Genomic DNA, 21,541 nt, shown 5'->3' on the forward strand with positions numbered 1-21,541 from the left:
ATGATAAAGAATCAATTAATAACGATCCAAGGGAGGCAGTAACACAAAGCAATTTTACCCCTAGTTTCCAAAGAATCCAACAAAAAGATGAATTGGATCTAAAAATCGGTGTCACTATACCTCCCCACACACTCTCTCCCCCCTCCCCCCCAATTCAACTATCTATTAACAATGCAGCATGGTGAGCAATGTCAACCTTCATTTCACATTCCTAACAAACTCCTATGCAGTGATTTTCTTTGTTAAGCCTAAAACATCTTTTCAATTTATTTTTTTTTGAAACAAGAAAAGGCACATTGCCATTACTTCTCCTGTACTGTTATCAAATTACTCTGGGGGAATAAAAAAAATGTAAGGAGTAGAATTAATCAGAATCTGTTAAAATGTTAACAAATTCATATTGTGCTTTCACTTTTCATCAGTAAATAATCATCCATGGCTTCCTGCTTTCAGTAATACTTTTCTTGTTCAAATGTAAGTGATTCTGCAATTTAAAAATAAAAGAAAATAGGGAAGAGGGAGAGAGACACTCAACTTCTTTTTCTATAACCGCTTTATTCTGGACATACTATCATCCATTGTAAAACTGTATGCCATATTGCTAATTCCTCTGCTAATTTCAGAGAGAAGTGATCTGTAACCCAGCATATACACATTTTGCCTTGCTTTATTAAATGGAAATCAAAGAAGTCAGATCAGTTTATATTTAAAATGCGCTGAAAAGTGGATGGCAACATGCTACATTAGGAACCGAGTTCTACTCTCTGGTATTCCCAGTGGTTAAAACAAAAAGTCAGTTCTCTCATCTGTACTAATGTATCTCTGGTTTTAGGATAATCAGTGTCTTCTGGGACATGGAGGGTTTTGTGTTTGTGCATGCTGAAGTTACAAAAATAACTGCAGTGCTATTCTTGAGGAACTCATTCCACAAGAAGCTCAGCAATCCCTCTTGATTCCTAACAATTGGAAAATCACAGTATTTGAAGCAGTACTACTTTGAAGATCAATAAACCACCATGCTCTAGGTAAACATGTTATTTCTAAACTGATCTTTTCTTTTGTTAATTTGTTCTTTTGGATAATTGTCCTCTTAGTATCTTTACTAGCCTAAAATGACAAGCTAGTAATATTTTTCACTACCAAGTGGTTTAGTTTTTAATTAAAAAGAACAGGGTCTAATCATGATTACACCATTGTATTTATTTCTTAAATAACAATTTCTCTTTAGAACAGGGACTGCATCTTGATGCACTGTGGTTCTTTAGCTCAGTTGTTCGGTGCTCTGAAAAACTGGCTATTCGAAGGCAAATTAAAACATATGTGGTCTAGATGCATTATGAATCTTACTCATTTGTCACACTCATGAATAACTTTACTCTTTCAACATCTACCTAAAAACATTTCATCTGAAATTTTACAATTAACTGGAATGAATACAGAAGAGATGCATCTTTACTTTACATGGGTTTCTGTAAAAATATACTAAAATGTTAAAAGTGTATATACTTTTTAATTATATGAAAGATTAACTATGAGCTCATGTAGTTCTGTCTACCCTAATCACTCCAGAACATTTAAGAAGAAATACCTTTCCTTGCAGCTATTTTGTATGTTATCTTATTTTACAGCATTTTAAAAGCAGGCCACAGTCTACTGATGCTTCATCGATCAACCTGCTCCACGCTGGACTGTTAAAAACTGTGAACAGAAACTAAAAATACAATGGGATTAGGAAAAAGCACTAAACCCTGACATTGATTGGCAGTTTGTCAAAATTATGGCTCCCTATTTACAGAATGCAGGAAACTCACAGCCTTTCAAAAGGCATTGTACAACAGAGAAAATACAAATGAGTTGGGTAGGACTTAGGTGCCATTACGCAAACCATGTTTGGGAGAATGCAGAAATTGTTTTACACTTGAACATCTGGGACTCACTGCATGGCTCCCAATAACCAGTGGGACAGCACAAGGCAACGAATCCCAGATGTTAGACATCGGTCATGGGCCATAGAACTGGCAGATTACAGTAAGACTGGAGTAAAAGTATCTTTTAAGTTTAGTAGAATGAGAGGGAGAAAAGCTTTACATAGATAAGCAGACAGCTGTGTCTCCTCTGCCTAAATTTTCATTAGGGATAATATTATGATCCCGTCACACTGAAGTCTTTGTGAAAGCAAAAGTTACTACTTTTCCATGAAAACTGCTTAACTGTTTAAGAGAGGTACTTGTTTGGAGTGAAATATTAAGTTAGGTGTGTAGCACCTGGTGCTAAGGGTCAGCTCTTAGATTTGAAAATCTTCAAGGAACAGCTGGACCATGAATCCTTTCTGCTCTAATACTGTTACTGAATGAAGAGAGAATGAGGATAAATACAGTAACCTTAATTTCTCATGTCCCACTTTTCATTTGGCTTTTAGTACTACGACTGTGAACTGCTGCTAGCCTAATGAGACACCAGTATTGCTTTGTCTCTTATCTATCCCAGCATGGATGTGTTTTGAATACAACGGACAGAATGAGATGGACACTTACATGTCAATCAATACTATATCACTGAAAACACTACAGTAGTATGTACTGGAAATTGTAGAAATCTACACACTTAGTTACAATTTTCATGGCAGCTATAAATCAGGTAATAGTGATCCCAATATGATTCCAACTATCTGCACATTCAACATACAGAGATGGATATGGACCATAACCTCAGACCCAAACGCCTTCAAGAACACTCAAATTTGTATTTAGTTCTTACATTTCAGTTATCCGAATGATGTTTGTAATTTCTTTGGGCAAACAAAATATACTACATTATATGATGATTTCTGTTGTACAGAAAACTTTGCTTCTTTTTATATATACAGAAAAACTATATCGAAAATGAAATAGACTGAGGCTACCTACAGGAATAGTCTCCAGAAGCGAGGTTATCCTAATAAGCATTTCATAAGCAGGTCAGAATAGGGATGGAAAGAAAGAACAAGAGAAAGGAGCCGAATAACATAAATTTTGTAAAAACTTTGTTCGATAAGAATGGCTCACGGTACCTCATAACTGGTACCCTGAACAAGTCCCCATATTCAATCCTTAAGATCTTTTAAAAAAATTGTCTAAGTAAGGGCTTTTAGTGAAAGGAGGATGTATCAATATTCAACATCAGTGTGTATTTCATCCTTGGTGAGTATTACTGCATAAGAGATAACTGACAGTTTAAAGAGAAAGCTTTCAATAGTTTCATTTTTCCCCCAAAGCCCTAAATAGATCACACAGCAAAATCCTGAACTGACACTTCAGAGATGCTATGGAGACCATTTTTTTTCCTTTTTCTTTCTGACATTAATATTTTCATAGTTTAATGTTGTATTAAAAATATTAAGTAGAGAATTTCAAAAGCATCAAATATCTTAGGAAGACAAGCCTCTAACTTCTAATGCATCCTACTGTTAATTTGATACTAAATTGACAAGAAGCTGAAAAGGTAAAGCCCTGTGTCTGAATTGTTATTCCACAGAGTTTGCTGCAGTCAGGAAAAACAGATTTGGCTTTATTTGCATCTTCAAGCATGAAAGAGTATGTGAAACTGATGTTGAAGATACAAGAATTATATCTTGAGAATGTATGAGCAAGAATGCAAGTGATTAAGGAAAAGCTATCTTTAACAAGAACACTAACAGGAGGCCTGAAAAGGATGGGCAGATACTGCTCTTTTTTTGTATTTGTTTCTTAGTAAGTATTATATATACATATATACATGCACATATATATGTTTCTCAACATCTGGTACTACCTTCCTATCTCTATACAATCTATGTCACTGACCTCTCACAAGCATTCCCATGTCTTTGTTGTTTTGTATCCAGCAACACCATGCAATTCACTCACTTGCTGAAGCTGCACTTGACACCACAGGGTACAAAATAACAGAGAAAACATTATCTGTCCAAGAAGAGAAGATTGCCTGATGCAGGGAATACTCCTATGAACAGCAAAATCAGCTTTACCCTTTCAAAAGTTAGATCAGCTACCTGATTGATTGCCCTCCTCCTCTTTTTGTGGTCTTTCAAGAGTTCAAGTATTGGTCAGAAAATCAATATAACTCATGTAGAAGCCCCTCCAAAAGGAGAAAAAAGAAATGTGATTTCAGTTTGGGAAACTATTCACCAGTACCTGCTGGGTGCATCTTTGAAGTACCAGACAAAATGCAGGAAGCTTTGCTGAAACCATGCTCATTAATTTTTGGGGGATAGAAAGGGAAGAAGTAAGGTCATGTTCTGCAAATATCCTATATAAAGAGAAAGAAAAAAGCCACTCAAGTGTTCTGACACTGTGCTGTGACATATTTCAATCATTTACAGGAAGCCCACAGCAAAGAATGCAAACAGGAAAGTTCTTCCTCATGAATAAGCTTGCCTTTTAGCCAAAAAAGATCCCCAGCTGCCCCGTGTAAATTCTGCAGATGAAAAGGAATTGTTTCTAAACTCCCTGAAAGTCAAACCACTCTCACTGTATACAGATCTCTATGCAGAATATTTCCTTCCAAATATATATAATCAGCTATCTTGCTCAGTTCTGATAAGGTAAGAGGATGCATATGGTAGTTCTGGATTCCTTAGTGCTACAGAAATTGTTTAGAAAGTTTACTCATCCTTGATACACAAAAGTAGCAAAGTATATTTTAGTTATTGGGATAGTAATTTAGAATGTTACAAATCAGAAAGAAAAATCCCAAACAAGAGCTATTTACACAGCGTGTAGTTTGGGCACTCTAGAGCCAAGAGATTTTATTCAGAAGTTTTGGAGGTGAAATGAAAGATGACATGTTTACAAAACCAACAAAACACCCGATAGCAGATGTAGCTGGGAAAGATAAAAAAGCATCATCTTTCCAGGAAGAAATTTCTAATTGCTTATTTATTGGGACCTTGCATCTTGACTGAAGCATGGTCATGTTGGACTAGATGACCACTTGTCTAATTGACTAGTACATTTCCTTGTGTTTGGTTATAAAATGTAACATGATATAATGTGACATATGTGACCAAACCATCACTTTATAAGGAAAGCTACCTTATGAGTCTGTCTGTGCTTGCATGACAGAAATGGAAATGTAAATTTTGGGCAAAGAATGACAGAAATCATGGAGAATCTTTCAGATTATTTCATGAGGTATCTGCTACTCTTCTGTTTTGCTGAAGAGATGCGTGGAGGGGAAACCACCCTGTCACACTCCAGATGAAAGCTTGACAACATGTACCTAAAAGACTGCATCATAGATGTGCTTATCAAGATATGTGCCACCAGGTGTAAAGGCAATAGGATGACTGTATTATACAGATGATGAACCTGAATCTGCAGATACAGAAACAGCCAATGTCTCTAACATTTTTGGTCATGCCACCATACATATTCCCAACATATTTCTGTATCATCAGTAATGAAAAGCGGTCATGACCCAAATATTCTATGCATTTTTCAAATAAAATGAAAAAATGTGTTCCTCCCTCTACAGAGCCAACATAGGCCATTATAAAATAAAGTACTTAGAAGGTTTTTTTTATGCCTTGATAGGTTATAAACTGTTACAGATTAATTTTAAGTTAGAGTGCATTGGAGAAGTCTAATATATCTAGCTCCTTCTAAATTGCTCTTTGTCAGATACGATGGCTTTCCACTGTCTCCTCCCACACACTTTCCATCTCTCCTGAAAATTGCCTCATCTTTGAATCATTACCGTTGTAATTACAACAAGAAAAATCAGTAGTAGAAGAAAAAAAATCTTTGACACAAAGAGCATTATCATGGGACAAAAATATCCTGCTGTATCCAAAGATAACACAATGCTGCATTATTAATGTTTCTATTGAATATTGACTTCATGATAAGGTAAAAATCATAATCTTTACACTTTATATGTGGTATTCCTTCCGGTTGACAAAAATTATAAACATATCTAAAAGCTGGGAAGGGCATGGTCATCCCAAAACAATTGGGGGGGGGGGGGGGGGGGGCGGAATTTTTAGTAAACATTTTTTTTTTTTGTAAGAACAGAGGTGGAATACTATTAATCTAATGTTCAGTTGGGTGAGTCTTGGTGCTTTAAAGGGAGAGGATTTGAAGTATTTACCTACTGGGTGTAATATTTGCTCTTTGTTTGGATGTTTCAGAGTGGCTCAATATATACATTGACAACCCATTGTTCTGCAAATACAGAACACACAGATTAGTCTCCTTGGTTGGATAAATGATCAATTCTACTTCTAAGAGCAGCATTAGATTCTTAAAGGGGATGACAGTACAAATCTTAACATAGGCCATTATAAAATAAAGTACTTCGAAGGAATGCTTCCTTTTGAGTTCATTTAAAATCAGACTGGAAGAGAACTGATACGGTTCAATGACTTTCTAGTCAGCTTGCTGCCCCATGGCAGGATGAATCGCCTCTCTGCTATTCCTGACAGACGTTTGTCTAAATTGTTGTTAAAAGCTCCACTGATGAGGACTCCACAACCTGCTTAGACAACCTACTTCAGTTTTTCATTTATTGTTACAAGGTTTTTCCTAACACCTAAGCCAAATCTCCCATACTGTAACTGAAACTTCTTGTCTTAATCATCCTGGACACAGAGAGTCCTCCCTGTTCCTGCACATTTTTATGTATCTGAAAATTTTAGGTTATTTCCCACCATGTAGGTGACAGGATCCTGATTCTTACAAATCTTTCTTCTTTATTCAAGGCCCTGAAAACACAGAAGATAAGGCAGAGGGCTAATACAGATTTCCAAATCCCTTGTTTACTAAAGAACATGTCCTACCATTTGACAGTTTCAGTACAGATGCCAAGGACTCAGTGGGGGAAAGAGAGTGGCAGAGCCCCACTTCTGGAGTTAGATTCCGAAAAGCAGTAGCAAGGCCAGCAAGCAGTGTAGGTTAACGGTTGGACTCGATGATCTTAAGGGTCTTTTCCAACCTAGCAGGTAGATAGTTGGAGGTTCAGCTTCTATGGCTGTCAAAGCAGGTATAGCTCATTTGCATTGAAAAATAATTAAAAAAAAAGGAACACAAAAGAATTGTCTTGATCGTAATCTGCAGCAGAGTATCCATATTATCAAATAGCCTTGACTACAATCTTTTGCCACTTCCTGTCTGAAAGCAGAAGTGCTTAACCTACATCTAATGTAGAATGTGAGCAGATAAAAGCAAGGCTTTGGCAATGTGACAGGCGGCCGCAAAGAAAACCTCATATATCATCTTCTGGTGAGAGCTCACCTTACAAGATATGTTTGCAGACTTTTAAGTTTTACTTGTAAATATTTAGGATTAAATCCTGGTTTCAGTGGTCTCACAGTGAGATTTTTACCAATGACTTAATAACAGTCGTATTTCATGCTGCAGGGATATGAATTACAGACAGAATTACACTTTTAAAATGGTGTTTTGACTGTTTCTTAAGATCTCCATACATAACACACTGTCCTTAGTATGCTATCCTGACAGTTCATATGGAGAACATCCTCCACAACAGTTTAAAAACAACAGTTTTAAACATCCAAATATTATTTTCAGGGAAAGTAACAGATCTGTTTTGTAACAGCATGCTTTAACAACACTCAGATGATTCAAGGAAAAGCTAAATCCTCCATCTTAAAATTCTGGCATGAAATTGGTTCAAGATTTAGCAACTGCTATATCTTAGTGTTTCGCTTTGTTATTAGTTTTCCAATATTTTTTTTTTCATCTAGATTACCCTCTATTATTTAGTTATAACTTCCTCCATAATTGCAATCAATGAATAGTAATCACTTAATAAACATATCCTGACAGGTCTATTTTTGCACTGGGAAAAGATTAATTTTCTTTATCATCACTCCAGTAAGCAATTTTTCTTCTTACCTGAAGTAACAAAGTGAAATGTAGTGCCCAATGTGGAGTTCTGCTTTGCTACGTACAGCATTTGAGCAAGACCAGACACCACTCCTTTCATTTTTCTATTATTGGATATAGATTCATCAAAATCTGTGTAACCTGGACTTTGCATTCACTGATTTCTATACATAATTCTGTTGCTGCACATCAGTGAAAGCTGCTTTGCACAAACAGCTTGTTTACACTGAGCTAATAGTGGCATTCTGGAAGACTTTTCAGAGTGCTTTTCTTAAAATGGAGGTAATGCAGAGAGAAACTGTATTTTTGCTAATTTTTTTGAGCTTAGATACTCAACATCAAAATGCCAAAGGATATGTGTTCTGTCAAATATCTATAAAGGCCTAATTTGATATTAAATAGAATAAAATACGCTGAATGAACTTGGATACCTGCAGGTTGCTATAATGATTTCTTTTTCCACAGCCATGTGAATCTAGCACATGAAACTGGTAAAGAAACACAAATAAAAGAAAGTGTATTTTGAATCTATTTCTTTTCTCATGAATTATATCGATTTGTTCTAAGTGAGCTTGGCCTAAAGTCACTGGAATCAAAGTAAGTTTTTCTACTGACTTCAGACTAGGTGTATCAATAAATGGAAATTCAGAGTAAATAAACTCTCCTATGGGATTCATATTTTCTGCTTGAAGTCCACATGGAGAAATTCTCAAATGTCTTGTGAGGTAAGCCTGGCCGTTCATTGCTCCTGAAGACCTAACATGGGTATTCAAAAATTCAAACTATGTAGAGGGAAGGGAGAAATTCAACCTCTGCTCATATGCTATTTTACTCTAGTCTGGCCTGGCTTTGCCTTAGGACAAACAGACTGTGCAGTTTGCCAGGTACCTTTCAAACAGGACTAAAACAATGGCTTTGGATTAAATAAAATAAAATAATTTTAAAAAAATTAAAAAATCAAGGTTTGATTACATCAAATTTGCATTCCTGAATATTATCTTTTTAGGTGGACACTCCTCAGTGAGTAATTCTGACATTAAGTGGTCTTTCAACCTTTCAGTTGAAAGCGAAACCATAAAGGGAGTACTCTAAATTAAAAATTGTTTCTGTAAAATTTAAGTACACTTTAGTTCTTCACACCAAAGCTTAAAACATCTCGAGGAACTCATCCTTGTTCCAAAGTATCAAGTCACTCTGAGGACAAATTTTCCAGTGGTAACTTCTAGCATTTTTTGTACCAATACTGACAAAAATTAGTTTTACCATCCTTATCCACCAAACTCTCTCTCCGTTTCAGCCCCATGTAACACGAACCAGTGGGATCAAGCTGACTGTCCCTCCGAACCAAATTCCATTTCTGGCATCATGCTTTGTGCTTTTGTAAATGGCCTCACAATCAGGCCTCATGATATAAGCATATGAAAATTCTTACTAATATTGGTCTGTCACAAAAATACATAATCTGCCTACGTACAACAGGCAACTTATGACTGTACAAACTTAATATACGATAACTAGAAGGGCAAACCTAAACTTTTTGCCCTAGTCTCATCTTTGCCATAGGCAAACACATTAAGTTTCAAGGAAATCTTTCTATTACATACCAAACAAAAAAAGCTTACGGATATTTTAATCACTTTGGCAGTATCACCCTTCTTCTGAAAAGAAGAATTGATTATATACATCAATAATAAGGAAAATATTTATTTCACAGCTCTGAAAATTAGACTAAAAATATCTCACTTCAGAGTTCACTAGTTTAGCTTATAATTTTCAGAATTCTTTTAAGATATCAGTACAAGGCAGCTTTTTGTGTGCACAGTAATGAAGACTTCAAATACACTAATTACCTGTAAAACATACGCATATTACTAAAAGATTATAAAGCAAAACAAATTTTGCGCAAAGCAGCAACTTTTAAATTAAGCAACTATTACACAATTCAATGCAAAAAATTTATATACTAGGCATTTTGAAAAGATCTGGGAAGTATTTAATATGGAAACAAAATGCCTGGATTAATCTAGCAGAGATACATCGATAGGATGGAAGTCAGAAAGCAATTGTGAGAAAACACTCTGCATCTATGCTGGTCACAAAGTGTTCGGTCATAAAAGCTTTGATTTAAATCATATTAGCATAGTGTGGTGGAAGCATGCAGCACCACAACATCAAAGGATATGCCCCCAAAATATGTATTTATTTTTCTTTTTTTCTTCTCTCCAATAAGAGTATACTTTTAGTTTCCAACTCATGTGTGTATCAGAAATGGTTTGTATATCCAGGAAGAAATCAGAGGGGAATGAAAAAGAAAACCAGCTTGCGGGATGCAAGAATCTCACCATACTTTTAAGTAAAGAAATAGCAATTCACCTGTAATAGGACTGTCCCATTAGGGTCCCTGATTGCCATAGAAATCTCAATTGATCTACTCCTTTTCTTTGTTAAATTTACCACTTTAAGATAATTAAAACAATATGACCTTGGATTTGGACTCACTAGGTTTCTTTTAAGGTATACCTCACAGTCCTCCAAAAAAATCTTTGGAGAAAAGTACACTTGTCTGAATCTCACATTGCCTCAGAAGTTGGATACTCTTGTTCCAGACAATTTTGCTCAGACTTTTCAGAAGAGATGTGATCACTCAGAACTTCCCATTTTTGATTACAGCATAGGGAAAATAACAATTTTCCCCTTTGTTTTCAGTAGCTTTACAAAATAATCCAAATGCACTACCTGACTGCTCGTAAATAAAGAACTTTAGGAGCAATTAATTCCTCTTCAGAATAAATGTTCAAGCACGGTAATTGAGAGGATGGAACATCATTGCTTTGTGTAAGTATAACCTTTTTGAACTTCCCAGGCTGACACATCACAGCTGAGCTGCAATCGTGTTAGTCACAGCACTCTGCGTGATGCCAACGCTGTACTGAGCAGCACGCTATTAGGAAAGGGTACAGCAGCATGCTGCACTACCGGCAGGGCCCTCCCATGCTGGGATTGCCTATATGCAAACACCATGCCCGCTGTCGCAGCACAACGCAGGAGAATGCGAGGGAGCTATTTCTGTAACACCAGGACCACTTATTCCTCCACAACTTGACCCCTGCTTTGTGTGGTGATGGTGGCGATGTGTTTCAGATGTGATGTATAATAGCAGGAGAGCACTGATGCATCAGACCAGGAAATTAAAAAAGATGCCATTCACACAAAGGAATGTTTAGTTAAGTTTGAAAATCTTGGCTCAGATGATACCGTGATGGACCATTTGTTACATCTTTACTTACTAATGTTCATTTGCTGTGGAATTCGTTGTTTTTTGTTTTTTTTTTTTTTCTCTACAAATCAGTTTGTTACTGATTTTAAACGATTCCGAGAGCACATCTGCATTTCGCCCAACACACTTTGAGTCAGAGATAATACTGAAAGCACTAGGGTCCTTAAAGGAACAGCCTATCACAATACACAACAGTAACTATGTTTCTACGATTTATGAAAAGAAAGCAATATGTGCCTGTTTCGGTGCCTGTCGTTTGCCTACCAATGGTGCAGTGCTCCCCATTCCAGCCCTCTCTGCATTCACATTTCCCATCTTTACAAGTTCCGTGCTCCGTACAACGGGGATGACACACACGCTGGTCACATGCCACTCCTGTCCACCCTTCTTCGCAGCGACATGCTCCGCCAATGCACACCCCGTGAGTGCCGCAGTCTACGGAGCACACTTCTAGGAGAAGAAAAGAAGAAAGATTACAGCTAGCTTATGGCAGCAGCAATGGGGCAGAAGCAGGAACCTAGTCATGAAGGGAAAAGTGAGTAGAACAGGTATATTTTCGCTGAAAACTATATGCTGTCAAAAGCTTGCCTGTTCATCGTCTGATCAAAACTGGCATTTAACTTGTGCTTAAAGCCAAACTAAACTATATTAAAGAGTTGTTTTAAAAAAATCTGCTAATTTATGCGGGACAGACTGCTGTAGAGCTGCATTCTCTATTGAGATACAAACAAATTTCAGAGGTAGCTTCCTCAACACCTGTCAGCAGCGAAGAAGGGGAGCGTGTAGCTCTGTTTTACTCAAACCTGGACGTCTGGTGATTTTGATACAGACATTGATTTGCTAAGAATGAGACTGAAACTCACCTAAAACTCATTCAGCAGGCAATAGTGACAATTGAGGGTCACTTAGACTCTGGGAGTGATGGGTAAAAGACACTTTCAAGGGAGAAATTTTGGAATCCCATTACTAACATGGTCAGTTATCCAGTGTCTCACTCTGAAAATTCTTCTGCTCTCTGCCAGCTGAAGTTGTAGAAAAGCAGAGGGGTCTTTTGCCTCATGCATCATCAAAGAAATTGAGAGTGAAACTCTCATTCATAAATTTTTCTGGCTGCTGATGCATGGAGCAGAAAAAACACATCTTGATACTCATTTTACTGGTGGGGTATTCTAAGACATTAATCTTAAGAAATAACTGAATAAGTGCGAAAAGTGTAAATTTTATTCTGAGAGAGTTGCTTATGGCCAACAGCTCGGTCTCAAGGTTCAGCTTACAACACAAATGCAAAATTTCCCCACAAATAGAACATTTGCTGTCTTGTCAAAACTGTTTTTTTTTTTTTCTCTTTAGCTCCTTTTGTTAGGTTAATCAAGTTTTACAACTGTAGCTTTGGAGAGGGTGAAATTTTTTAGCCTACGCTTTTGTGTCTGCAATTTAGTGTCTCTTGCACTAATTTTTTTTTTTTTAAGAGTCCATGTACAACTGAAAAGGGAAAAATACCCTCCATTTGAAAAGAGATTTTTCTGTTTTGTGATGTTTTTATAAATAACTAGCATTTTGATGCACAGGAAAGCAACCCCCCAAAATGTACTTAACTGTAGTGTGTTCCATTCCTCACATGTTATAAACATAAATTATGGAAGTTTTCATCTACAGTTGGGAAACAGGTGTGAAGCACTGAAGTAACTTTTTCAGTCAAAATGAGGGTCAACATTAGAACAAAATACAAACTCCTAACCTGCATCCCCCAGCCCCCCAGCTGACAGTCCCAAATTACGAACGTCACAAAAAATAGTATCTAAGGTACACACACACTTCTTCCCAACATAACTAAAGAGGACCAAACATGTTCCAAAGACAATTTTCTAAATTATTTGAATTTCAAACTTGTCACAGATGCTAACATTTTAACAAAATAGGAACATTACTGCAAAATCAGGAAAAAATATTTTTCTTACCAACGGAGCAGTCAGGACCCATCCAATTGGGATCACAGCTACAAAGACCTGTGTCAGACAGGTAGGTACCATGCCCACTACACTGGTCTGGACACTGGGCTCTGGGAAGCTCACAATTTATTCCACCCCACCCTGGGCTGCAGAGACATTCTCCATTCACACAGACTCCGTGGTTGGAGCACGTTGGATCTAAGCAATCAACTACAGAAGAAAACAAAAAAAATGTAGAGAAAGGTCAGTTCACACAATGTGAGGTGTGGAAAACATGGAGGTGTGTGCTCTGAAAAGTTGATATCACGGTGATAAATAAAGCAAATTGATGTAGATCTTCAAGTCATATTAATACCCAGTCTGAGAATGGAAAGGTGCAAAGTAATTTGTGTATTATATTGGCTCCAAATAAAACAGTATGTGACTGAACAATGAAAGTTTACTGCAGGAATGCTGTAGTGAAGAAGCACAAAGACTTAAAAATAACACCTAAATTTATATAATAAGAGTTCCACACATAAGCCTTCGCCTACGGACATTTCTTCTGAAATACACTGAAGTTCCAATGACTCATGTACTATATTTAAATAACAAAATAAAAAAATAACTGAATAAATTGCACTTTTAAAAGGATATTTTTCTTCAGAGTATCTTCATTAATACTGCTATTATTACTATTGAAATGCTAGAGGATTTTGTGAATCACATTATGATATCCACTTTAAATACCTAGAAGTCAAAATATCAGTGGCTTTCAGCCTCATTTAGACTCCTAAATTATTCAGGCACTTCTGAACATTTGATTCATGGTCCATTAGTAGCTAAGCTGTGAAATTGAGAGTCTTAGTTACTTCAACCTATATTCTAACCAGCAGATAATTCCTCTTAAAGAAATAAAGGAAAACAGATATAGATATGGATTTCATCTTTTATCAATCCAGAAACAACAGAATAAGAAAGTGAAAAAACTTATGATGGAAAATCATCCAATGAAATTTCAGTTGCTATTTCAATCCTGATAAATAAAGGAATGTTATGAGCTGTCTTTCAAATAAACTCTATCAGTAACATGATGGTTTTCCAAATTTTTATCTTATATCATGAATTTATACAAGTATACTATGCTCTGCTGCAAATACCAACATAGAGGCTTTACCAACTGCCTTTTGCTGTGGAATTGAGGGCCAAGGTCAAATTCATGTCCTAAATAAAATGAATTCTTCTCATGACTGGTGTATATTAGCTCACAACAGAAGGACCAAGAATGATTGGCATTCTCTCTTGCAGCTCCAGGAAGATCTGAGTTTATAATGAAAGTGATTTATCTCTCATCTTTTCCAAATTGATCCTTCTAAATTAAGGCAGAGACATTTTCACTCTACCTTATATGAACAATACTCGATCTTTCAAATCTCAACTTTTCTATAAACATAGAGTCTTGCTAAATTATTTTATGTTGTTGCAGAACATTTAAAGTAAGTATATAGATTAGATACAACACAGAGGATTGAGGCAGGCACATTTAGAGATGCAATAACATGAGTTATCAGAATAGTTTTGATTTTAATTCAGATTACTGTAGTACAGGAATAAATTACGATAAAATTTCTTATGAGATTTTTATTTTAATGACAACACTGGCTATAGGGTGTTGGGTTTTTTTTTCCTTTTTTTTAAGATGTAATGCTTACTTAATTGGACATGAAAATACTATAATGCAATTTTGTATTTATAGGTAAACAAAGACTGTTTTGTGGTTCAGCTCAGATAAGATTTGATAAATTCATAAATTGTTTTAAAATTATCCAGAATGCTTGTCCTGTACTGTTATTCCTTCTTGGTGCTTAACAAAATTAGACACTGTCCAAAGTTTAGAATGTATCTTTCATACTATTTCTGTTGAACCCGATAGACACAGAGTTGTGAGGAAATAATCTGATTGAATAAAGAAATAAAGAACACAAAGATTTAGGTCAATTTAATTTTAGGATGAAGGTTACTTTCCCCCCCTAAATTTAGTCTATTCTATTTTTTTTAGATGATTATATTTTAATGGAAAATTTTAAAGGGTAATATGTGTATAACATTGTATGTGGCAGGACAGCTAACTTTAGGAGATATTGATGAGTCCTAATGTACTCTCCATGTCAGAAATGTATCATCTTCCTTCTCAAATGAAAGTAGTAATGAAAGCAATGTGGAGCATGTGAAAAACACCACCTTCTGCTACATAAATTAAATGTCTTTCCTCTATCCTGAATTACAGTATTTGTGCAGCTAAGACTTATTTCCACAGAATAAGCCTATCAATACCCCTAAGCCCCCAATCTCCCTTGGTGTATAGAATAACACACTAACTACCTTTGTCTTTTGTTCTAGACAAATACACTTGATAGCTGTTTTGTTCTATCCTATGGGTAAGTAATAGCTTTCAAAGTTTACATTGAAGAGAGTTTTTACTTTGAACTCAAATCTTGTTCTATTTTAATACAGGTTCTTAGAGTTATCATCTTGGGCCAGATCCTCAGCTGCTAAAATAGCATAATGTGATTACCTGCAACAGAACTACGCTGACTTATGCTGCAAAAGTTCTGGCCCCGAGTCTCTAGAAGGGTTTACAATGGCATTTAATAAGGATTTATAAGTGGAGCTTCTTTGGTGTTTAAACAAAGGAGAATGCGCCTCAGCAAGTAAGTACATTAGACTTAGAACTCATAGCCCCTTGGCAGCTCAGATCATTAGAGCTCATTTAGTATTGGGCCCTCTGTAGACTTGACAAAAAGGGTACTGAAAGCAATTTATATCCCTAAGGACAAAAAAGGAGGTCAAGGAGTTTTCTGAACAATATGTACCATAAAGCCCCCAAAGAGCCATGAATTACAGTTACGAAGTTAAATGTCATTGAAAAATGACTCGACCAGGAAACTGACAAGAAAACCACCCTGAACTTAACCTAATTTGGCAATTTCACTTGTCTCCCCCCAAACCAGATTGAATGAAACCTGACAAATATGCCACTTCATCTTGTGTGCAAATTTGTTAATAGGACAACAGTGTTTATGCTGCAAAAATTGTGCATCACAAATATTGATTTTGGTGCCACTTTCATTTCAGGTAAATTGTTTGAACAATATGACCGTGATGGGTATCAGACAGAAAAAGCTAACGGGAAGAAAGAAATGCTGACCCACTTGTTCTAATTCAATATCCTACTTGGAAAATGGTGAATGAATCAACCTTTGCCATTCTGCTTGGAAGCCAAAAATCAATAGAGGACATTTCATATATTCATATATAAATGAAGATGTATTTATTTGTATCAGTCTACCATTACAATCGTAGGATTTTAATTCATGCAAAAACTTTAAATAAGATCAGATGATTACCTGCAACTGGAGAGACTCCACTTCATATTATGCCCTTTTTCCCACAGCTCTTGAATTAATGTGAGAAATATGTACAGAAGAAATGGAATTTTAGAGTAGAAACATGATGCCTGGTTTTTATTTATTTGTAAATTAATTTATTGACTTATTTGTTGCCCAATGATGTATGCAAAAGGTTATTTTAACCTTTCTTGTCATGTTATTGGCCCCTTCCAATTTTGCAGTCAATATCTCCTGCCTTTGTAATCCATTTATCTTTTTAAGAAAAAACTTAACCTTTCAAGCACCGTGTTCATTAAATAATGTATATCCTTTCACCTCACATAGTAATTCACCTCCCCCAAAACTTTGTTGACTGACAATGTGTTGTTGTGTTTCCAACTTTGAGTGGTGTTAACATGAACACCTTTGCAAAAAGATATGCACTAGTTTGTTCTATAAACTTCTCTGGAGTTGGTGATGTGTTTGTTTCAACCATTTCAAACACTCACCTTAGGATAAGCTGAATTAAGCACTACAAGAGTATATATTTCTCTTATAGGAGTGCTAGGGGCTTCAAGAGGTCTAGCCCAGATATACCACAGTCATTCTAGACAACTGAAAGCAAGTAGCTGGAAATTACAATCAAGATGAGGGAGGAACTGCTTACAAAGTAAAATTTACAGAATCAAATGAAAGAAAGATAATTTTAGGTCATCTACTGTAGTCTCTCTAACAATACAATTTATACGACGACACAAAATGTGACAAAATTTATATAACTTGATGAGACTAAGCAAACAATTGCAGTTAGTACCAGAAAGAAAGCTTCTGCATTTCTGGGGTATAGACTGGATGTTGTAAGAGCATGCTAAAGACAGTCTTCTTCATCTTTGATTTCGATGAGAATGCTAGCTATAGCAAGGCATTTCAGATAATTTGTGAATTTTTTAATATTTCCTATAATCACACACTCAGTGTGAACTGACAACTATCAATCCTAGCAGACAAAAAGGGCATTACAGAATTTTCCAGATATAGCTTAAAATGCAACCCATTAAAAACAATGGAAAAACTACTGACTTCAACTGAGTTCTCGGTCGAGCTTTAATAACCAGTGTTGTGAAGCTTTCCTGGAAGGAGATGACAGGAATAAATTGAACAAACAGCTGCAGTGTTGGCAGTCCCACTAGGGAGGATCCCTGGGGTTTTTTTGCTTTTAGGAAAATAAGTTCACTCAGACTAATGTGAGAACTTGTCTTAAAGGTGATGACTGCAGTCCACACCCAAAGAATAAAACCCTTAGTAGTTTAGGTCCCTCTAGTTTTCTTCCCTTTGTTTTCCGGTGGGATTAACAGCTGTTTACTATAGGGTAAGATAAAAATCAATACACATGGTGGACAGCTCTGCATTCCACTCAGAATACTCTATAGAGACTATTTAGTCCTAAACCCATGCAAACTCCAGTCCTACCGCTTGAGTCCTCAGACTGTTCCTCCTTTTGGAAGATTAATAAGCTCTGGAATTTCGTCAGAAAGTAGCTTGAACTACTACTGCTCTGAGGATGTGCCAAGGTATGCTAAATTGTCTATTTAGCAATTGTCTGGTGAGTTAAATTCCCTTTTAAAACCATACTAATATATTTTAAAAAGAAAAGCAGTTCTATTTATGTAGTGCATTCTAACAGAAAACACTGTGAATAAACCAATATCGAGCTTAATCTATGACCACATTTTGCATGGGTTATTTTGTTAAATTTTCTCATTCTATGTAGACAAGGAATTGGACATTTTCAACATGAAGAGTTTTTCTGCATTTAAAGGACAGTTATCATTTGTGTGCATCATCTACCTTTCTTTAATCCCATATGATTGCAGATAACAGGAGTAATTTCCCTACATTAAGTCTGTAAGTAACATGGATACCTGTCTTTCAAATTTGTTTCATCAGCTTCTGTCTTAATAGTGACTGATATGTTTGCTTTGTGTGGAGCTGCAGCTATACAATTTTGCCTACTGCTGCTCCTTTTTCCTCTGCATTTCACATCTAAATTGTTCAATAAATATAATCCATAAGAAGAGATTCATCTTCACTCTTCAACAAAAGAATTATTCAGGTTTACTTGTGGCAGACGTACTTAATACTGCAAAACAATGTATACGGAAAGCCAGAAGTTTTGTCTGAACTTTGATACACCAATAAAATTGTGAGGCATTACGTTTTTACCCCTCTTTTACAATAACCTGCTACAGTAGTTTTACATTTAAATTTTTATTCTGTTCTTTCCTTTTTTTCTACCCATTAAATAACTCCAAAATCCAGCAAACAAACTCACAACATAGAAAGAAAATGTCCTACCTTCTTCACAGTTTTCTCCTTTATAGCCAACAGAACAGACACAGTTCCCTTCGATGCAGGAACCATGACCTCCACATGAAGGATCAATACACTGGCTGATGGGTACGTCACATTCTGGACCTTTCCAGCCACTGTAGCATAAGCAGGTGCCTTTAGAGTACTGACCATTGCCACTGCACAGAACCGGGCAGGCAGCTGGAAAATTGAATGAAAGAAAAACAGCATACAGGGTCATACATGTAGTCATGTAAAAGTGCACTAAAAATCCACTACCAAATACTTATACATATATTCAAAGATGTTAATTTTCTCGGGAAAAAAACCCCTAAGATAATTTGTAGTAGTTCAGTTCTTCGTTTCCAAAGAAATTATTTGATTACTATTTAGTAAAGCACGCATGTGTTGCGCATTCTGAGAATACAGCTACTATTCTTTACAGACTGTTGATGATGTTTGGGATAACTAATGAGGTAATCTGAACAGATTTGAGTCTGACCTTACTCTGCTTTCTTCCACTAGGTAACATCCAATTTTCACAGATAGCAGAACACAAAACATTCAGTCCCCAGAACATTTTATTATACAGCATCTTTCTTATTCCATAACACTTTTTTAATGTAATGTCCCCAAAATATTTTAGACCCTTTGACTTGTTTTTTTCAGTGTAAGAATCTTGAACACAGGAATAACACAAGCTTTCATCTACAACAAATGCACCTTGCCACCAATATCCCTGCTGAACCTTGTTTTCCCAAATCCCAGAGTGACTGCTTTTACCCTGTGTGTATTGACAAGAAAGCAGCATTAACCCTTATCCCTCCCTCTTGTATTATTAAGGGGCAAGACACATTCTGAGCAAATATTCATTTATGCAAATGAAGTGAAGCCTGTGAATAATAAAGGTAGTCAGCAGGTCTTGGATGCCAGGAATCAGATGTTGTACATATGCAGAGCAATGGAAAGAAACAAGTGTTTTATTAAAAGCCAGTTGCACATAAATGTTGCACTAAGGCATATTCAACACTCCTATACGGCCCCGTCTCCCCTTTGAACATGGCAATCTGTGAACTCACATGCCCACCAAAGACTGAATGTATGGTCACCAGCCAGAAATGGAAAAAATAAGAAAGGAATAACAGAAAATGGGAGTAATGAAGTGAATCTTTGAGAAAAGATACCCTTTTGTGCTCTTCTCTCTGATGCAGTTTGATAAAGACAGAAAAGTATTTCCCTGTCTTTTCACCCTTCAAAGTAATTAGAAACTAACAGCTAGTTTTACAGTGCCAAAAATATACTCAAAAGCTACTATTAATCATTAAAAGGTTCTAATGCTTTCTTGCTTCTATTGTTCCTTTAACCTGAATGATCAAGAAGAACCCAAGTAATTGATTTCCTACAAAGAAATGTGTATGTGTCCAGTTATACAACTTCTCCATTGTTCAGTCCTGTAACCCTTATTAATCTTAGCCGTCCAATTGATCTGCTGCAAAAACACATTCCAGGATAGATTTTTTTTCAAGAATTTTCTTATTTGAACTAGGAAAAAATTGATCAGAAAAAATATATTCAGATTTTTAACCTGAGATGTTAGCTAAAATTTAGAGTGCTGAGAATTATTTCACTTAAGACTACAGGTTGATGGGCCACATGTCACGTGTATAATCTTTTTTAGCCTATTTTTTTCTGCAGTAGAATAAGAACAAAATCAGTATGCTGAAGTTTGGGGTTTTTTTGCTACCCCTCCTCTGCCTTAGGGACATGTCACCCGTCCTGTGGTAGCAATAGAACTTCATTCTACTTCATCCCTGGTGTTCTCCCTTCCTACAAGTGCTGTTCAATCTTTTTCTTCCTCACTCCAGAAGTGAATACAAATCTGAATAAAATATAATTTCCAGCAGCAACTTTCTGACTTCAGATGTGACATATGTTCACAAGTGCTTTACTGAGTTCAGTGAAAAAGTTTCTGCTCAAGTTCTACTGGTTTTGCTTTTTGCAGCTGGTTTCAGGATTAAGTTTACTGAACCAGCTGGATTGAATTACAATACAGGCAAATATCCATTATGTCCATACTGCACTCTAGGACAACCTATTTTACATCTTTCTGCACGTCATCCTCAAACACCCTTCCATGATATACAACACACTGAACTAGTAGCAACTTCAATGCCATATGGCTAACTATTCCTTCTGTGTGCATGCATTACATCATGGAATCTATCTCAGTTCCTCAGCATGCACTGCTTTTCACTGCGTAGGTATGCTAACTGCTGCTACTGCAAGCCATATAGGTGAGCCATAAAGGAAAGGATCAAACAAGGACCACTTCTACTCTTCAGGTACGAAGACCTGGAGGGACAAACAATTCCTTTTTCCATAACTCTCCATTTCACTGCAATTAAAAGTCTTGTTTGGGCTGGCATTGATACATTTTCCCAAATCACTGTAAAAAAGGTAATAACTTCAGTCCTGCTCTCTTTACTTGCCATGGTGTAGAGGATCTGGAGGTGAGTGATCAGAAGGCAGCTTGTCCTGAAGACCTGGAGCAATCATGAGTGGCAAGTTTCTTGGTGCCACCTTCCACACCCTGACACATTGTAGAGACTGTCCCTTTATTTGGGCCTCATCATAACACAAAAATATCTCTCTCTAGAACAAGGTGCCTCTCAGCTCCTGTATGTGGTGGTTAAGCTTGCAGTCCCTTTGTTCAAG

The 21,541-nt window shown here is 36.3% G+C and overlaps 1 protein-coding gene across 12 annotated transcripts in view; it reads right to left on the reverse strand.

Moving 5' to 3' along the window:
* TENM2 (teneurin transmembrane protein 2) overlaps positions 1-21,541 on the reverse strand; it is a 641,052-nt gene that overhangs the window by 71,592 nt on the left and 547,919 nt on the right. For 7 of the 12 annotated variants that reach the window (XM_049829388.1, XM_049829386.1, XM_049829385.1 and 4 more), the window contains 3 exons: positions 18,833-19,027; positions 13,119-13,319; positions 11,398-11,610 (listed from right to left, as the gene is read on the reverse strand). In XM_049829388.1, coding sequence (XP_049685345.1) covers positions 11,398-11,610; positions 13,119-13,319; positions 18,833-19,027 — 609 coding nt within the window. The remainder of the gene's footprint in view (positions 1-11,397; positions 11,611-13,118; positions 13,320-18,832; positions 19,028-21,541) is intronic. The other 5 variants (XM_049829390.1, XM_049829387.1, XM_049829384.1 and 2 more) reach the window with 3 other exon arrangements.

This window comes from Accipiter gentilis, chromosome 26 (assembly GCF_929443795.1).
Source record: "Accipiter gentilis chromosome 26, bAccGen1.1, whole genome shotgun sequence".
Taxonomy (NCBI): Eukaryota; Metazoa; Chordata; class Aves; order Accipitriformes; family Accipitridae; genus Astur; species Astur gentilis.